Source organism: Heterodontus francisci, chromosome 28 (genome assembly GCF_036365525.1).
Source record: "Heterodontus francisci isolate sHetFra1 chromosome 28, sHetFra1.hap1, whole genome shotgun sequence".
NCBI lineage: Eukaryota > Metazoa > Chordata > Chondrichthyes > Heterodontiformes > Heterodontidae > Heterodontus > Heterodontus francisci.
Window position 1 is genome coordinate 27,564,590 of NC_090398.1, and position 20,367 is coordinate 27,584,956.

Consider the following 20,367-nt stretch of genomic DNA (forward strand, 5'->3'; position numbering starts at 1 on the left):
CAGCATTACAGATGCCAGACTTCAGCCAATTCGATTCACTCCGCGTGATATCAGCACCATTCGCGACTCCTCAAATACTGAAGCAGTCCATGTAGAAATGCAGCAAGACCTGGACAATATCCAGGCTTGGGCTGATAAGTGGCAAGTAACATTTGCGCCACACAAGTGCCAGACAATGACTATCTCCAACAAGAGAGAATCTAACCATCTCCCCTTGACATTCAACGGCATTACCATCGCAGAATCCCCCACTATCAACATCTTAGGGGCTACCATTGACCAGAAACTGAACTGGAGTAGCCATATAAATACCATGGCTACAACAGCAGGTCAGAGGCTAGGAATCCTGCAGCGAGTAACTCACCTCCTGACTCCCCAAAGCCTGTCCACCATCTACAAGGCACAAGTCAGGAGTGTGATGGAATACTCTCCACTTGCCTGGATGGGTGCAGCTCCAACAACACTCAAGAAGCTCGACACCATCCAGAACAAAGCAGCCAGCTTGATTGGCACACCATCCACAAGCATTGACTCCCTCCACCACCGACGCACAGTGGCAGCAGTGTGTACCATCTACAAGATACACTGCAGCAACGCACCAAGGCTCCTTAGACAGCACCTTCCAAACCCACGACTTCTACCACTTCGAAGGACAAGGGCAGCAGATGCATGGGAACATCACCACCTGCAAGTTCCCATCCAAGTCACACACCATCCTGACTTGGAACTATATCGCCATTCCTTCACTGTCGCTGGGTCAAAATGCTGGAACTGCCTTCCTAACAGCACTGTGGGTGTACCTACCTCACATGGACTGCAACGGTTTAAGAAGGCAGCTCACCACCACCCTCTCAAGGGCAATTAGGGATGGGCAGTAAATGCTGGCACAGCCAACGATGTCCACATCCCATGAATGAATAAAAAACATTTTAAAAATCCCATAAACTTTGTTAACTACTCTCCCAATATGTCCTACCTTGTTCAAAGACCCATGCACATGAATCCCCAGGTCCCTCTGTTCCTGCACAGTCTGGAACTGTGCCACTAAGTCTATATTGCCTCTCCCTATCCCTTCTGTCAAATGCATCACCTCACACTTCTCTGTATGACATTCCATCTGCTATTTGTCTGCCCATTCTGATAGCCTATCTATGTCCTGATGCAGGCGATTGGTATCATCCTCATAAGAACATTAGAAATAGGAGCAGGAGTAGGCCATTCAGCCCCTCGAGTCTGTTCTGTCATTCAATAAGATCATGGCTCATCAAATTGTGGCCTTATCTCTGCTTTCCTGTCAGCCTCCACTAAACCTTGACTCCCTTGTCAATCAAAAACCTGTCTAACTCAGCCTTGAATATATTCAATGATCCAGCCTCCACTGCTCTCTGGGGAAGAGAATTCCAAACACTAACAACCCTCGGAGAAGAAGTTCCTCCTCATCTCCGTCTGAAATGGGAGGCCCCTTAGTTTGAACCTGTGCTCCCCCCCTCCCACTCCCCCTTCCCCCCCAGTTCTACATTCCCCACCAGGGGAAACATCCCCTCAGCATCTACCCTGTCAAGTCCCCTCAGAATCTTATATTTTTCAATTCGATCACATCTCAATCTTCTAAACTCCAATGAGTATACGTCCAACTTGCTCAACCTTTCCTCATCAGACAAACCCCTTGTTGACCCTTTTTCTCTGTAGGGTATCAACTGATGTGACAGACAAAGATACACTAAAACCAAAATCTCGGATAACTTCACTTTATTAGTACTCGAATCACTTAAAGCATACAAAAGCTTACAGCAGTTTTATTTAGAAACCAAATAAGTACAAGTCTCACTTCTTGCACAAGATACTACCCGTCAACACAGAGGTGATCAGTCTCTTGTCACGGTTGATCACTAAGCCTCCAGACTCAGGGTCCTGTCTTCGAGAGTTGTTCCCGGCTTCCCGCCGAGAATACCTTCCAGTTTTAACCCTTATATATTCTTTGAAGGCTCCTTGTTCAACCCATGACTCACATGATCTTGTTTTGCACAAATCTTGAAGCATTATCTCATCTTTGAACAGCATTAGCCATTTAGCCACCTGGACAGAAGTCCAGACTTGTTTACAATAACCACTGTTCATTCCCCTATATCTGTTCCTCTTTTATCTATTCTTGTTCAACACTCTAGTCTAATGGTCACATATCCCTAACCACAAGCTTCGACATGTCTGTTCGCTTACTTCAGCAAGTTCTGCACTTATCTTTAGCTGCCCAAGAGCATGCTGGGTATGAAGTGTTACTTGACCAACTTTTCAGGGCCTACACCCTCATTCAGGAATTAGCCTAGTGACCTCTGAACTACTTCCAATGCAAGTGTGTCCCCCCTTAAATAAGGTGACCAAAACTGCACAGAGTACTGCAGATGCGGACACAACAATGCGCTGTACTGTTGTAGCAAGACTTACCTATTTTTATACGCCATCCCCTTTGCAATGAAGGCCAACATTCATTTGCTTTCCTAATTACTTGGTGTTCCTGCATGCTGACTGTTTGTGAGTCATGTGCAAGGTCACCCAGGTCCTTCTGGACCACAGCATTCTGTAGTCTCTCTCCATGTAAATAATTGTATTCCTGCTAAAGTGGACAACTTCACATTTCTCACATTATACTCCATCTGCCATCAGGAATAAAATGATTTACATGGAGAGAGACTGCAGAATGCTGTGGTCCAGAGGGACCTGGGTGACCTTGTACATGACTCATAAACAGTTTTTGCCCACCCACGTAACGTATCGATATCCCTTTGCAGACTCCTCACAACTTGCTTTCATACCTATCTTCATATCATGAGCAAATTTGGCTACAATACATTCAGTCTCTTCATCTAAGTCATTAATATAGATTGTAAGTAGTTGAGACCTCAGCACTGATCCCTGTGGCACTCTGCTAGTTACAGTTTGCCATCCTGAAAATGACCCATTTATCCCGACTCTCTCTTTCCTGTCACTTAGCCAGTCCTCTATCCATGTTAATATATTGCCCCTAATACCAGGAGCTCTTATCTTGTGCAGTAACCTTTTATGTGGCACCTTATCGAATAACTTTTGGAAATCCACATACACTACATTTACTGGTTCTCCTTTATTCACCCTGCTTGTTACATCCTCAAAGAACTCTCATAAATTTGTCAAACACGATTTCCCTTTCACAAAACCATGTTGACTCTGCCTGATTGTGTTGTGATTTTTCCAGATATCCTGCTACTACCTCTTTAAATAATGGATTCTAGCGTTTTCCCAACGATAGATGTTAGGCTAACTGGCCTGTAGTTTCCTGCTTTCTGTCTCTCTCCTTTCTTGAACAGAGGTGTTATACTTGTGTTTTTTCTGATCCACTGGGAGCTTTCCAGAATCGAGGGAATTTTGGAAGATTAAAACCAATGCATCCACTATCTCTGCAGCCACTTCCTTTAAGACTCTCAGGTGCAGGCCATCAGGTCCAGGGGACTTGTCAGCCTTTAGTCCCATTAGTATTCCCATTACTTTTTCTCCAGTGAGGGTGATTGTTTTAAATTCCTCCCTCCCTTTTGCTTCCTGATTTTCACTGTTTGCCACATCTCCAAGTTTGGTATCGTTGGCAAATTTTGAAATTCTACTCTGTATTCCAATATCCAAGTCATTTGTATATATCAAAAAAGCAGTGGTCCCAGTACTGACTCTGTCTACCATCCTCCACTCTGAAAAACAACATGACTCATAGATTTTACAAATCTATGCTGGCTCTCCTCAATTAACATAAACCTCTCCAAGTGCTGATCAATGTTTTTTCCCTGATTATTCTTTCTAAAACCTTACCCACCACTGATGTTAAACTGCCCGTCCTGTAGTTACTACGAATGTCCTTGCACCCTATTTTGAGTCAGTGTGTCATATTTACCACTTTCCAATCCTCTGGCACCTCCCCTGTATCTAGGGAAGATTGGAAGATTATGACAAGCCCTTCTGCGATCTCCAGCCCACTTCCCTTAGCAACCTGGGATGCAAGCCATCCGGACCAGCCGACCCATCCACTCCAAGCAAAGCCAGCCTTTCCAGTCCATCCGGCCGAGCAATTTTCACCCGTCCATTACTTCCAGCATCTCCACTTCGACTGCTATTTTGTCAGCATCATCTTCCTCAGCAGACACCAATACAAAGTACTCATTAGGTATTTTAACCTTGCCCTGTGTCTCGAAACATATATCACCTTCTTAGTTACTAATAGACCCCACCCTGCCTCCCCGCTTACCATTTACATGCCTGCAGAAGATATTTGGATTCCCTTCTTTATTAACTGCCATTCTATTCTCACATTCTCTCTTTGCCAGTCTTATTTTGCTCTTCACTTCCCCTTTCAGCTTATTGTATTTGTCCTGGTTCTCTCATGAAGAATCCAGCTGACATGAATCATACACCCTTTTCTTGTTTCAGTATATTCTCTATCTCGTTCATCATCCCAGGAGTCCTGGCTTTGGTTCCACTAACTTTTACCCTTGTTGGAATGGACTGAACCTGTACCTGAAACATCTCCTCCCATTGGAGACTGCTGAGAATGACAACACATTGGAGAGCAGTCCAGACCATGGCACCAATGAGCAAGAGACTGCACAGGGGGGAACAGCAAAGTGTAGAGTGGTTATAGGAGATTCCATAGTTTAGTTTAGTTTAGAGATACAGCACTGAAACAGGCCCTTCGGCCCACCGAGTCTGTGCCAACCATCAACCACCCATTTATACTAATCCTACACTAATTCCATATTTCGACCACATCCCCACCTGTCCCTATAATTCCCTACCACCTACCTATACTGGGGGCAATTGCTAATGGCCAATTTACCTATCAACCTGCAAGTCTTTGGCATGTGGGAGGAAACCGGAGCACCCGGAGAAAACCCACACAGACACAGGGAGAACTTGCAAACTCCACACAGGCAGTACCCAGAATTGAACCCGGGTCACTGGAGCTGTGAGGCTGCGGTGCGCGCCACTGTGCCGCCCATAGTCAGGCATTTCTGTAACCCTCATTATGAGTCTCACATGGTGTGTTGCCTCCCTAATGCCGGGGTAAAGGAGAGAGTGTAGAATAGTTTGCAGGGGGAAGGAAGCGAGCTAGAAGTTGTGGTACACATCAGTACCAACGACCTAGAGAGGGCAGGTATTGAGGTCCTATAGTCTGATTTTCAGGACATCAGGCGAAAGTTAAAAAGTCAGACCTCGAAAGTAATCTTTCTTTCTTTGGCCTCCTTGTCTCGAGAGACAATGGGTAAGCACCTGGAGGTGGTCAGTGGTTTGTGAAGCAGCGTCTGGAGTGGCGAGTAAAGGCCAATTCCAGAGTGACAGACTGCCACAGGTGCTACAATTAAAATTGGTTGTCGGGGCTGTTACACAGTTGGCTCTCCCCTTGCGTTCTGTCTTTTTTCCTGCCAACTGCTAAGTCTGTTCGACTCGCCACACTTTAGCCCCGCCTTTCCGGCTGCCCGCCAGCTCTGGCGATCGCTGGCAACTGACTCCCACGACTTGTGATCAATGTCACAGGACTTCATGTCGCATTTGCAGATGTCTTTAAAGCGGAGACATGGACGGCCGGTGGGTCTGATACCAGTGTCGAGCTCGCTGTACAATGTGTCCTTGGGGATCCTGCCATCTTCCATGCGGCTCACATGGCCAAGCCATCTCAAGCGCCGCTGGCTCAGTAGGGCGTATATGCTGGGGATGTTGGCCGCCTCGAGGACTTCCGTGTTGGAGATACGGTCCTGCCACCCGATGCCAAGGATTTTCCGGAGGCAGCGAAGATGGAATGAATTGAGACGTTGCTCTTGGCTGACATACGTTGTCCAGGCCTCGCTGCCATAGAGCAAGGTACTGAGGACACAGGCTTGATACACTCGGCTTTTGTGTTCCATGTCAGTGTGCCATTTTCCCATGCCCTCCTGGCCAGTCTGGACATAGCAGCGGACGCTTTTCCCATGTGCTTGTTGATTTCTGCATCGAGAGACAGGTTACTGGTGACAGTTGAGCCTAGGTAGGTGAACTCTTGAACCACTTCCAGAGTGTCGTCGCCGATATTGATGGATGGAGCATTTCTGACGTCCTGTCCCAAGATGTTTGTTTTCTTGAGGCTGATGGTGAGGCCAAATTTGTTGCAGGCAGCCGCAATCCTGTCGATGAGTCTCTGCAGCCACTCTTCAGTGTGAGATGTTAATGCAGCATCGTCAGCAAAGAGGAGTTCCCTGATGAGGACCTTCCGTACTTTGGTCTTCGCTCCAAGACGGGCAAGGTTGAACAACCTGCCACCTGATCTTGTATGGAGGAAAATTCCTTCTTCTGAAGGAATGTGAGAGCAGCAGTGAGAAGATCCCAAACAGTGTAGGTGCAAGAACACAGCCCTGTTTGACGCCACTCAGGATAGGAAAGGGGTCTGATGAGGCGACGCTATGCTGAATTGTGCCTTTCATATTGTCATGGAATGAGGTGATGATACTTAGTAGCTTTGGTGGACATCCGATCTTTTCTAGTAGTCTGAAGAGACCACGTCTGCTGGTGAGGTCAAAGGCTTTGGTGAGATCTATGAAAGCAACATAGAGGGGCATCTGTTGTTTGCGGCATTTCTCCTATATCTGGCGAAGGGAGAACAGCATGTCAATGGTGGATCTCTATGCTCGAAAGCCACACTGTTCCTCAGGATAGACACGCTCAGCCAGCTTCTGGAGGCTGTTTAAAATGACTTTGCCCACTATGCCAAGCAGGGAGATTCCACGGTAGTTGTTGCAGTCACCGCGGTCACCCTTGTTCTTGCAGAGGGTGATGATATTGGCATCGCGCATATCCTGTGGTACTGCTCTCTCATCCCAGCACAGGCAAAGCAGTTCATGGAGCGCTGAGAGTATGGCAGGCTTGGCACTCTTGATTATTTCAGGGGAAATGCCATCCTCCCAGGGGCTTTTCCACTGGCTAGAGAATCAATGGCATCACTGAGTTCCGATTTTGTTGGCTGTTTGTCCAGCTCATCCATGACTGACAGAGACTGGGCTGCATTGAGGGCAGAATCAATGACAACATTTTCCCTGGAGTACAGTTCTAGGTAGTGCTCCACCCAGCGGTCCATTTGCTTGCGTTGGTCAGTGATCGTAACCCCGATTTAGATTTGAGGGGGGCGATCTTCTTGATGGTTGGTCCAAAAGCTCTCTTAATGTCATTATACATTCCTCTGATGTTTCCGGTGTCGGAGGCCAGCTGAATACGACTGCATAGGTGTTGCCAGTAGTCATTTGCACAGCGCCTGGCTGTTCTTTGTGCAGTGCTTCTGGCTGCTTCAACTGCTACGGATGTTAATTCACTCGGGGCGTTCTTGTAGTTCAGCAGTGCAATGCGCTTAGCGGCTATGACAACTTCCAGCTCTTCAAAGTGAGATTGAAACCAGTCTGCATTCTGCTTCTCATGTTTGCCAAAGGTAGTCATTGCTGAGTCAACGATGGCGTCTCTGATGTGGGCCCACTTGGTCTCTGCATCCCCTGTAGGAGTGTTTTGAAGGGCTTTCTCAAGTGAATTTTGAAACTTATGTAACAGCTGTGGATAAGAAATTCTGTTAATGTTGATGCGTGGGCGTCCCTTCTGCTTGGAGTGATGCAGCTTCTTTGGTTTGAGTCTAACTTTGCTGCATACCAGGGAGTGGTCGGTGTCGCAGTCCGCACTGTGGAAGCTGCATGTGATTTGGACACTGCTTATAGAGGCTCGCCTTGTGACGATGAGGTCCAGCTGGTGCCAACGACGTGATCTTGGGTGTCTCCATGAAACCTGGACACCCAAATCCCTCTGTACTGCAGTTCTGCAATTTCTCTCCATTTAAATAATATACTGCTTTTCAATTCTTCCTGCCAAAGTAGACAAGTACACATTTTCCCACATTATGCTCCATCTGCCAAAGTTTTGCCCACTCACTTAACCTATCTATATCTCTTTGTGGACTCTTTATTTACTTCATTGACTGTAAAGTGTTTTGAGACGTCCGGTGGTTGTGAAAAGCGCTATGGAAATGCAAGTCTTTTTCTTTATATGGAGATATTAGATCAGGTGACCAAAAGCTTGGTTAAAAGTAGGTTTTAAGGAGTTTCTTATTGAAAGAAAGTGGTCTGGGGAGGGTATTCCAGAGCTTGGGGCCGAGAAAACTGAAGGTCACCAACGGTGGAGCGATTAAAATCAGGGATGTACAAGAGGCCAGAATTAGAGGAGCGCAGATATCTTGGAGAGTTGTGGGGCTGGAGGAGATTACAGAGATAGAGAGATTAAGAAGGATTACAAGGAATACAAAGACATGTTTAGACATGTGTGTATAAGCACAAAGTGTGGTGAATCAGTTTGTTGAGCTACAAGTACAAACAGCATGTGGGAATATGAAATAAAAACAGAAAGTGCAGTAAATACTCAGCAGGTCTGGCAGCATCTGTGGAGAGAGAAGCAGAGTTAACATGTCAGGTCTGTGACCTTTCATCAGAACTGATGTAAAGATAGGGAAGGATAAAAGGGAAGTGTGGTGACAGTACTGATTAGGGAAGACATTGTCCCTCTGTCCCTCCACACTCTTTAGAACTATGACATTAAGTCTATATTGCCTCTCCCTCCCCATTCTGCCAAAATGCATCACCTCACACTTCACTGTATTAAATTCCATCTGCCACTTGTCTGCCTATATTACTAGTCTATCTCTGCCCTGTTACAGTCGATTGGTGACATCCTCACAGTCTGCTACATCTCCGAGTTTGGTATCATCAGTAAATTTTGAAATTTTACTCCGTTACAACATCCAAGTCATTTAGAAATGTCACAAATAAAATCAGTGCACCAGCACTGACCCTTGGGGAACATCAATGTCCACCATCCAGCAGTCTGAGAAACAACCATTTACCACCACTCGCTGGTTTCCATCCTTAAACCAGTTTTTTTGTCTAAGCTGACACTGACCTTTCTATTCCAGGCACCTCGATTTTTTTTTTATTAACCAGCCTTTTATGTGGAACTTTGTCAAAAGGTATTTTAAAATCCATATCGAGAACGTCCACCGAATTCCCCTCATCAACCTTCTCTCTTACATCATTAAAAAAATTCAGTTAGATTAGTCAAACATGATCTGCCTTTTACAAATCCGTACTGACTCTCCTTAATTAACTCAAACCTCTCCAAACACCTGTTAATTTTTTCCCTGATCATTGGTTCCAAAATCTTACCCAACACAGTTAAACCGACTGGTCTGTAGTTACTACACATGTTCTTACAAACTTTCTTGAACAAGGGTGTCACATCTGCCACTCTCCAATCCTCTAGCACATTCCCCGTATCTTGGTGAAGATTGGAAGTTTATGGAAAGCCCTTCTCTTACCCCCCCACCCCCAACCCCACCCACCCTCCCTCCTCCCCGGCACCGGATTGAGAGGCTGGCGGCTGCTGATCTCTGCTTGTTCCAGGTCCCGTTTACCGGGTGGTGGCACCCCTCCACCGCCTTTGTTCGGCGGAGAGTTTCATCTGTTGACTTTTTTTTATTAAAATAAAACCACCCAGTTTGTATATTTTCTGAAGCAACCTGGGTGCAAGACATCCGGACCAGGTGACATATGCACTCGAAGCAGTGCCGGCCTTTCCAGTACATCCTGCCTATCAATTTTCACCCCATCCATTACCCCTACCATCTCCACTTCAACCGGTATTTTGTCACATTCCGCTTCCTTAGTAAACACCGATACGAATTACTCATTTCATGTTCTCGCCTTGCCCTGCACCTCCAAGCATATATCACCCTCTTTGACCCTAAGAGGCCTCACCCCACATCTTACTACCCCCTTAAGCCCTTAAGGTGATTGCCAGAAGGATTACAGGGCACATGAGGGGAAACGTTTTCACCCAGAGGGTGGTGGGTGTCTGGAATTCACTGTCAGGAATGGTGGTGGAGGCAGAAACTCTCAATTCTTTTAAATGGTACCTGGACATGTACCGAGGGTGCTGTAACCTGCGGGGCTGTGGACCAGGTGCTGGGAGATGGGATTAGTTTGGGTGGATAGCTTGTTTGGCCAGCACGGACACGATGGGCTGAATGGTCTCCTTCAGTGCTGTACTTTTTCTGTGTTTTTATGTTTCTTACCATTTACAAACCATTAGATGATTTTTGGGTTCCCTTTTATGTTAACTGCCATTCCATTCTCAGATGACCACACACATCAGAGCCACAGCAATCTCCCGCACGGCAGCTCATTTAAATAGCCGGCGCGGCCTCCCCCGACAACGTGGAGAGGGTGAGCTGTCTGACATCGGCAATGGTGTCAGATGTCTGTGCACAGGCACTGCCGCCATCTTTCAAGGGCAGCCAGTTCTGCCGCCAATTTGAATTTTTAAAGAAGTATCCCCGCCCCCAAAATTAACCAAATAAAATTGTAACGCCCCTTTCCCACCCCCAATAAGAATTACATTAACTATTTGCCCTTTCCCTGCACACAACACTTACCTTTGAAAGTGACCTTTCACCCCTGCCCCCAGACTGTACAATGTTTAAAGTTCATCCCTTCCCACAATCCCCTGTACTAATGATGATTATTTGACCCCGTCTCCCCATCACCGCTCCCCCCCCACACGAAAAATCTTAATTCCCCCCCCACCCCGCACCAGTGTCCTGCCTGCTTTTCCCAGACGGGGAAGTGAAGGTGTGGGAGTGCCGGCTGCTGCACTGGAGACCGTGGTGGGCCCGGAAGATTCGAGGTAAGTTTATTTCAATCGATTCATTAAAATATTTAAATGCAGGTCCCGTTGCCCAGCGACAGGGGTGCCGTCACAGAGCCTTGTCACCTCCAAGAGGATCAGGCCGGGCCCTCCCGGAGTCGGGCTCCATGGTGAGCCTCTGCCAGAAGCATCTTCCACCTCCCCCACCACGGAGCCTGAAATCAGGTGCTCGGTAAAATCCAGCCCATTGTGTTTGGCCTGGTTCGTGCTTGAAGAATTCACCTGACATGCTCCATCCACTGTTTTTAAATTTTGTCATATTCTCTATCTCCCTCATTATCCAAGGAGCCCTGGCTTTGATTCTCCGACCTTTCCAGCTTGTTGGAATGTACTTAGCCCATTCTCCGTGATGTCCTTTACCCCAGCACCAGGGAGGTAACACATCATACAGGACTGACCAATCTGAATTCACTGTTTGATTTGTGGGTGACTATCTTACATTGATGGCCTCTAGTTTTGCTTTTCCCCACAAGTGGAAACATTCTCTCTGTGTCTCCTCTATTGAAACCTTTCATACTTTTAAACACCTCTATTAGGTCACCCCTCAGCCTGCTCTCTTTTTAGAGAAAAGAGACCAGCCTGTTCATTCCCTCCTGATCGGTATTCCCTACATTTCTGGTATCATCCTTGTAAATATTTTTCACCCTCTCCAGTGCCTCCATATCTTTTTTATAATATTGTGAACAGAATTATATGCAGTATTCCAGGTGTGGTCCAACCAGGGTTTGACACAAGTTTAGCATAACTTCTATACTTTTCAATTCTACCCCCTAGGAATAAACCTTAGTGCTTGGTTAACTGTTAACCTGTGTAACTACTTTTAGTGATTTGTGTATTTGTACTCCCAGATCCCTTACCTTCTCTGCCCTATTTAGATTCTTATTTTGTAAGTAATATGTAACCTCTTTACTTTTCTTTCCAAAATGTAATACCTCACATTTATCTATGTTGATATTAATTTGTCAATTACATGTCCATTCTGCAAGTTTGTGAATATCTTCATGTACTTTGTTGCTATCCTCCTCAGATTAACTATCCCCCCAACCCCAAGTTTGGTGCCATCTGAAGATTTAGAAATTGGGTTTTTGATTCCAAAGTCTAAATCATTAATATAAATTGTAAAACAGTGATCCCAGCACTGATCCATGTGCAACACCACTTTCCACCTTCTGCCATTCTGAGTAACTACTCTTTATCCCTACTCTCTGCTTTCTGTTTTGAAGCCAGCTAGCTGTCCATTCTGCTTGTTCCCTGATCCTGCAATCTCTGACCTTATTTATTAGTCTGTTGTGTGATATCTTATCAAAGACTTTTTGAAAATCTGGATAAATTGCATCTACTGCATTAGCATTGTCTACTTTCTCTGTCACCTCTTCAAAGAATTCAACAAGGTTGGTTAAGCAAGACTTTCTCTTTAAATCCATGCTGACCTTTCATTATTATATCTTTGTTTTCGAGATATTCTTCTATTCCCACCTTTAGTAGAGATTCCATTATTTTTTACCACTGATGTTAAGCCAACTGGTCTATAGTTCCCTGTACATGTTCTATCTCCTTTCTTAAATATCGGTATAATGTTAGCTATCGGTCAGTCTTCTGACACTACACCTTTCTCTAAAGAATTATTAAAAATGTGTAGTAATGTCTCTGCTATCTCTTCCCTAGATTCTTTTAAAATGTGTGGATGTAATCCATTTGGACCAGGGGTTTTTATCCTCTGAGTTTGATTAGTTTATTTAAAACTTCACCTTTTTTATTTTCAATGCTGTTATCTGATTTCTAATCTGTCCACCTATCCTGTTTTCCTGGTAAATATTGAAGCAAGGTCATTATTTAATATTTCTGCCATTTCTCTATCGTTTCCTGTTGTGATATAATCCTGACCATCAATAATTGGCCCTATTTCTATCATGATTTTCCTTTTTTTATTTATGTACCTATAAAATATTTTACTATTTATTCCTTGAAAATGTAATTGTTCCTTTTTGTCCTTTTTTTTTTCTTCTGATCTCTTTGTCATGCTCTCCCCTGCTGCTCATGTACTTAGTGTCTGTCTTTTTCCAAGACCTCATTTTTCTTTATCTGATGTCTTTATTCATCCATGGTAACTCATTAGTGTTTCATTTGTTCTTGTCTTTTACACAGAATATATTTTTCCTGGACTATGTCGAACATGATTTTAAATGTTTCCCATTGCTGTTCTACATCACTGTTTGACAATATTGTTGTCAGTTTTATTTTCCTCGGCTCTATTCTCAGACCCTCAAAATCCACTTTTCTCCAATCTATTCCCTGGTCTTCGTCATACGTCCTTCTCAATTATTGTCTTAAAGTATATAATATTAATGTTCACTATTGTCTCGATGTTCCCCTACTTTTACTTCTTTTATCTACTCTGGCTCATTCCCCCATTACTCGATCCAGTAGGGAATCCTCCCTTGTTGAGCTTCTTCCATATTGGGTTAGAAAGGAGTCTTGTACACATTGTTGGAACTCCATTCCCTATTTCCTTTACATCCCTCTTCTGGCCAATTAATCTCATGTTAGTTGAAATTCCCCATGATTATTATTCCATGTTTTTTTATTAATTTCCCTGATTTCTTTGTATACTTCTTCCTCACTTTCCTTCCACTATTAGGTGATCCGTAGACTATCCCTGTTAATGTGGTTGATCCTTTATTATCTTTTATCTTTATCCATGTGGATTCTAATTCTGTCTTGCTGATGGCCGTGTCACTTTTTGCTCCTGCCATTGTTTTCAGTATTAAGTACAGCTACTCCACCTCCCCAATTTCCTCTCTCTCTTTTCTAAGTAGTTTATATCCTGCAATGTTTAATGCTCAGTCCAGATTTTTCCATAGCTATGTCTCAGTAATCCCTAATATGGATCCTCACAATGTAGTATTGCCTCCAGTTCCCCTGTTTTATTACACACACTGTGTGTATTGCTGTATAAAAAGTTTAAATCATTTGTAATAGCAGTTCCTCTTACTTTTTTTTAACCATCTTTTTACACTCATGCTCCATAATTCTATTTACCTCCTTTCCATCGAAGTCCTCACTTTTTTTTTTCTTGCCAATGCTCCACTTTCCTGATTTGTTTATATTCAGGCTGATTTCAATTTCTGTTCATCCCTCCCCATCTCCCCCACACCCCCACCCTGTCCCATCTTATTAGTTTAAAGCCTTTACCACCTCCCTATTTACCCATCCCGGTTCAGGTGGAGTCTGTAAACTCAGTATAACTCCTTCCTGTGCCAGTACCGGTGCCAGTGTTTCCTTTAAAGGAACCCCTCTTTCCCACACCAGCTCTTTAGCCACACTTTAATTCTCCTGATCTGACTGTTTCTTTGCCAATTTGCATGTGGCTTGGGAAATAATCCAGTGATTATTGCCCTTGAGGTTCTGCTATTTAATTTAGCTCCTAACACCTGATATTCCCTCAGCAGGATCTCCTCCCGGTTCCGACATATGTTGTTTGTTCCAACATCGACCACGACAACTGGATTATTCCCTCCCCTTCCAAATTGCTCTCCTGCCACCATAAGATATCCCTTACCCTGGCACCTTGTAGACAACGTGTCCGACAGGATTCTCATTCATGTCTGCAGAGGACGCTATCCATCCCTCTAATTATAGAAACCCTTATCACTACCAAGAGAGTGTGGGAAAATGGCGCACTGACACAGAACACAAAAGTCCGAGTATATCAAGCCTGTGTCCTCAGTGCCTTGCTCTACGGCAGCGAGGCCTGGACAACGTATGTCAGCCAAGAGCAACGTCTCAATTCATTCCATCTTCGCTGCCTCCGGAGAATCCTTGGCATCAGGTGGCAGGACCGTATCTCCAACACAGAAGTCCTCGAGGTGGCCAACATCCCCAGCTTATACACCCTACTGAGCCAGCGGCGCCTGAGATGGCTTGGCCATATGAGCGGCATGGAAGATGGGAGGATCCCCAAGGACACATTGTACATTCAGCTCGTCACTGGTATCAGACCCACTGGCCGTCCATGTCTCCGCTTTAAAGATATCTGCAAATGCGACATGAAGTCCTGTGACATTGATCACAAGTCGGGGAGTCAGTTGCCAGCGATCGCCAGAGCTGGCGGACAGCCATAAAGGCGGGGCTAAAGTGTGGTGAGTCGAAGAGACTTCGCAGTTGGCAGGAAAAAAGACAGACGTGCAAGGGGAGAGCCAACTGTGTAACAGCCCCGACAACCATTTTATCTGCGGCACCAGTGGAAGAGTCTGACACTCTAGAATTTTCCTTTATAGCCACTCCAGGAGCTGCTTCACAAATCACTGACCACCTCCAGGCGCTTGCCCATTGTCTCTCGAGATAAGGAGGCCAAAGAAGATATCACTACCACATTCTATTCTGTTCTTTTCCCCCTTGGACAGTCTTCTGAGCCACAGTACCTTGGTCTACATTGTGACTGTCCTCCCCACAGTCTTTCTCCTTGTCCTCACAGGTAACAAGTACATTGTACCTTTTGGACAGGACCTGTGTTTGAGGAACCTCCTTCTCAATCTCTCCTCAGTCCTCACCATGCTGCTCCCTAATGGTTACACCCTCTTCTTGAACCTGTGATTTTCTCTGAGCTGTGACTGTGTTCTGGATAAAACTGAAGAAATTCCTCCCCCTCCCTTATGTTTGGGAGTGTCTCCAACTCACATTCCAGCCCATTGACTCTGAGCTGGAATGACTGAAGATGGAGACATTTCCTGCTGGTGTGGGAATGTGGGACAGTCTCGCTATCCTCAAACTCCCACATCCTACAGTCCCAACACGTAGCCTGCCCTGTTATCTCTAGTCTTTTATAATTAATTTGCTTATTGATAACTTGAATTAGGTCTTTTAAAACAATTCATAATAAATGTATTAATTAATTGATTTATCTGATTAATTTAATAAAATAATAGATTTATTTCCCCAAGCAATACTTTATTCAAATGCTGTCACTTGGAGAGACAAAAACACACTGTAATACTCAACAACCAATCACCTACCTTCTGTCCTGTTACTTCCCTCTTTGATGTTTATTGACAGCTCCTGAATATATGAGGAGTTCTACAGTGTGAGATTCATTGTCAGTGATGGGAAAATCTGGTTGTTAATTTCCTCAAGTCTTTTTCAGTGTTTCCTGTAACATTCAACAGAAAGTGAATTGTATCAGGTCCAGGGTTTGATTCAGTTTGTTTCTCACTCTCTGTCTGTTTGTGTTTAGACTGGATTCCAATAATCTGGGAGATTCAGGAATGAAACTACTGTCTGCGGCTTTGAGGAACCCGGACTGTAAAATACAGAAACTGGAGTAAGTACCAGACTGTGTGAGATTGTGTTTATAATAACTGGGTATCTGACACTGTACGTTACTATTAATATCAGTAATGGTGTTATTAATAAACAGTGTGCATTATTATTAGTATCAGCAATAGTGTTGTTGCTAAGCACTACATATTACTCTACTGTGGGGCGGCGCAGTGGTTAGCACCGCAGCCTCACAGCTCCAGCGACCCGGGTTCAATTCTGGGTACTGCTTGTGTGGAGTTTGCAAGTTCTCCCTGTGTCTGCGTGGGTTTCCTCCGGGTGCTCCGGTTTCCTCCCACGTGCCAAAGACTTGCAGGTTGATAGGTAAATTGGCCATTATAAATTGCCCCTAGTATAGGTAGGTGGTAGGGAAATATAGGGACAGGTGGGGATGTGGTAGAAATATGGAATTAGTGTAGGATTAGTATAAATGGGTGGTTGATGGTCGGCACTGACTCGGTGGGCCGAAGGGCCTATTTCAGTGCTGTATCACTAAAACTAAAACTAAAATAACACCATCAGTAATAATGTTATTAATTAACCCCCCCGCACTCTCTGCACTTCCTCCCCCCCTCTCATCTGATTCATGTTATTTCTCCATCTTTGATGCCAGGCTGGAAAGAAACAATCTCACAGATTCTTGTTTCAAAGATCTCTCATCCGCTCTCAGTACAAACCGGTCATTGACGGATCTGGACCTGAGTGATAATAAACTGGGAGATTCAGGAGTGAAACTACCGTTTGAGGCTCTGAGGAACCCGGACTGTAAAATACAGAGACTGGAGTAAGTGCTAGTTGTATATTAATTACATTCAGGTAGTGGGCAGTAACTGGGGTTTCACTTGAGCACATATAAAGAGGCACTTATTGATACTGTGGTGTGGTTGAGTGAGGAGATGTATGTTTGTAATGCTAAACTCAAAATTAATGTAAGACTGAGTAAAGATTAGCTCCAGTAATATTCTTCACCAACTGGATTTCCAGAGTAGAATATGGTAACAGAGAATGGTCGCCTCATAGTGAAGGTCAAAGGTTATGAAAAAAGGCTGCGTTTGCTGACAAACTAACCACTAGGTGGCGCTGCACTGGCACATGTGTAAATACAGCCTGCTGCACTGAAATTTCACTGTCTGCGGTGTTCGGGTAACTGCCAGGACTAAAGATGGCGCTGCTCAAATAATCACAGAAAGACAACCTAAACCCATGGCAGCACACAATCGCTAGACAGGGAGTGGGGTGGTGGGGCGAAGAGAGGAGTGGGTGGGGGGGGGAAGCAGAGAGAGGGAGGGGTGGGGAAGCGGGTGGCCGGAGTGAGGATGGGGGGGTGTGTGGTGGGAGAGGGGAACGAGGAGCAGTGGGGAGGGGGGAATGAAGGGGGGGGTGGGGAGCGGCGAGCAAGGGGGGTAGGGAGTGGGGAGATTCGGGGTGGGGAAAGGGGGAGAATGGGGGTCGGGAACAAAGGCAGGGTGGGGAGCGGGGAACAAAGAGGGTGGGGAGCGGAGAACAAAGAGGGATGGGGAGTGGGGAGTGAGTGTGGGGTGGGGAGCCAGGAACGAGGGGTGGGGGCGCGTAGGGAGCCAGGAGGGGGGGTGGTGCATGGGGAGCAGGGAGTGAAGGAGGGAGAGTGGGGGGGGGGGAAGCAGGGAGTGAGTGGGAGGATGGGGGTAGCGCGGGGTGTGAGCTGCCTGCAGTTAGTGGCCGGGGGGTGGGGAGGAGGAGAGCGCAGTCGGACCCGCCGCCACCAAGTTCTTCGGGCTGCTCGCCCCCACCTTCTTCGCACTCTCCCTGCTTCTCCCTCCCTTTCTCCCCACTACCCCCGCTCTCTCCCTGCTTCTCCCCTCGCTCTTTGCCCGCCTTCACCTTGCTCTGTCCACACTCTCCACACTCCACCCCCCCCCCCAACTCTCTGCATTCCCCCCCCCCACTCACTCTCCCCACTCCCCCCCCCCCCGCACTCTCTGCACGTCCCCCCCCAACACTCTCCGCAATTCCCCCCCCCCACACTCTCCGCAATTCACCCCCCCACACTCTCCGCAATTCACCCCCCCACACTCTCCGCAATTCACCCCCCCACACTCTCCGCAATTCACCCCCCCACACTCTCCGCAATTCCCCCCCCCCACACTCTCCGCAATTCCCCCCCCCCACACTCTCTGCAATTCACCCCCCCACACTCTCCGCAATTCACCCCCCCACACTCTCCGCAATTCACCCCCCCACACTCTCCGCAATTCCCCCCCCACACTCTCCGCAATTCACCCCCCCACACTCTCCGCAATTCCCCCCCACACTCTCCGCAATTCCCCCCCCACACTCTCCGCAATTCCCCCCCCCACACTCTCCGCAATTCCCCCCCCCACACTCTCCGCAATTCACCCCCACACACTCTCCGCAATTCACCCCCCCACACTTTCCGCACTTCCCTCCCCCACACTCTCCGCACTGCCCACTCCTTGCACTTCACACCCCCCCCGCAATCTCCGCACTTCACCCCACTGCGCTCTCCGCACTTGCCACCCCCGCACTTCTCCCCCTCCGCACTTCTCCCCCCTGCACTTCTCCCCCCCGCACTTGCTCCCCCACTCTTCTCCCCCCCCCCGCACTTCTACACCTCCCCCCCGCACTTCACACCGCACACTTCTCCCCGCGCACTTCTCCTCCCCCGCACTTCCGCCGCCCGCACTCTGCCCGCTTCTCCCCTCTTCCTCCCTTTTCCCCACTTCCCCCTGCTCTCTCCATCGCCCTCTCCCCACTTCCCCTACCCCTTCTCCGCCACTCTCTCCATCGCTCTCTTCCCGCTTCACCCCTCGCTCTCTTCCCGCTTCCCCCCTTCGCTCTCTTCCCGCTTCCCCCCTTCGCTCTCTTCCCGCTTCCCCCCTTCGCTCTCTTCCCGCTTCCCCCCTTCGCTCTCTTCCCGCTTCCCCCCTTCGCTCTCTTCCCGCTACCCCCTTCGCTCTCTTCCTGCTAACCCCCCCGCTCTCTTCCCGCTTCCCTCCCTTGCTCTCCCCCGCTTCCCCCCCTCGCTCTCTTCCCGCTTCCCCCCCTCGTTCTAACCCGCTACCCCCCCCCCTCGCTCTCTTCCCACTTCCCTCCCTTGCTCACCCACGCTTCCCCCCCTCGCTCTCTTCCCGCTTCCCCCCTTCGCTCTCTTCCCGCTACCCCCTTCGCTCTCTTCCTGCTAACCCCACCGCTCTCTTCCCGCTTCCCTCCCTTGCTCTCCCCTGCTTCCCCCCCTCGCTCTCTTCCCGCTTCCCCCCTCGTTCTAACCCGCTACCCCCCCTCGCTCTCTTCCCACTTCCCTCCCTTGCTCACCCACGCTTCCCCCCCCTCGCTCTCTTCCCGCTTGCCCCCTCGCTGTATCCCACAAAACAAATAAGTATAAAAAATAACCAGTGGAAGCATGAAGTGGAGATGTGGACATGGGTTGTGTCCCGATGAGAAATCTGGAGAAATGTGTGTTTAAGTTCCCATCCCTCGGTGACCCAAAGAACATGAAACTAGTCATTTTTAGCGATGGTTCACATGCTAATCTTCCTGATGGGTATTCTAGTGCAGCTGGTTTCATAATATTACTGATGGGTGAAAATGGGAGATACCGTCCTTCAGCTTGGGAAGCTCAGAAAATAAAAAGGGTTGTTAAAAGTACTTCAGCTGATTGACACACTGGCCCTTGTGGAGACAGTGGATATGGGATTCTATTTGTCAAATATTGTAAGTGAGATTCTATACAAGGGGTTTACTGAAGATCACATACTCATTGAATGTTATGTAGATAATTGTTCATTGTTGGCTGATGCACATTCTACTAAAAGTGTCAGAAAAGGTTCCAGATCGATCTTGCTGGCTTGAAAGAAATGCCGGTTTAGTATGAAAGAACGAGTTTGGGATGCAGAGGTTATGATAGATACACAACTCCAGCAGTCTCTGTCCATTCTCATTCATCCTTCCAATGCCATAGCACCCGAGGCAGGAGGGCCATGAGTCATGGTCGGCCCCCAACCCTGGCGTTAAAGTCCCCCAGCAGGAACAAATGGTCGGTATTAGAAATGCTACTAATGATATTATGGAGTTCCTCGTAGAACTGGTCTTTAACTTCAGGTGGGGAGCAGAGTGTTAGAGCTTAGATGCTGAGTAGGTGTACTGGACCAGAGGCGGTGAGCAGTCGGATGGACAGTATGCGTTCCGAGCCATTTGAGGGAGGCTCGATCATGCTGAGCAAAGAGTTTCTGATGGCGAAGCCCACTCCATGCTGTCTTGGTTCTTCAGGATCCCTACCCT

At 47.0% G+C, this 20,367-nt stretch overlaps 1 protein-coding gene across 1 annotated transcript in view; it reads left to right on the forward strand.

The window, feature by feature from the left end:
- Window positions 1–20,367, forward strand: part of LOC137345308 (NACHT, LRR and PYD domains-containing protein 3-like) — a 90,497-nt gene that overhangs the window by 67,493 nt on the left and 2,637 nt on the right. The window contains exons 7-8 of the mRNA XM_068008806.1: window positions 16,007–16,093; window positions 16,703–16,873. Coding sequence (XP_067864907.1) covers window positions 16,007–16,093; window positions 16,703–16,873 — 258 coding nt within the window. The remainder of the gene's footprint in view (window positions 1–16,006; window positions 16,094–16,702; window positions 16,874–20,367) is intronic.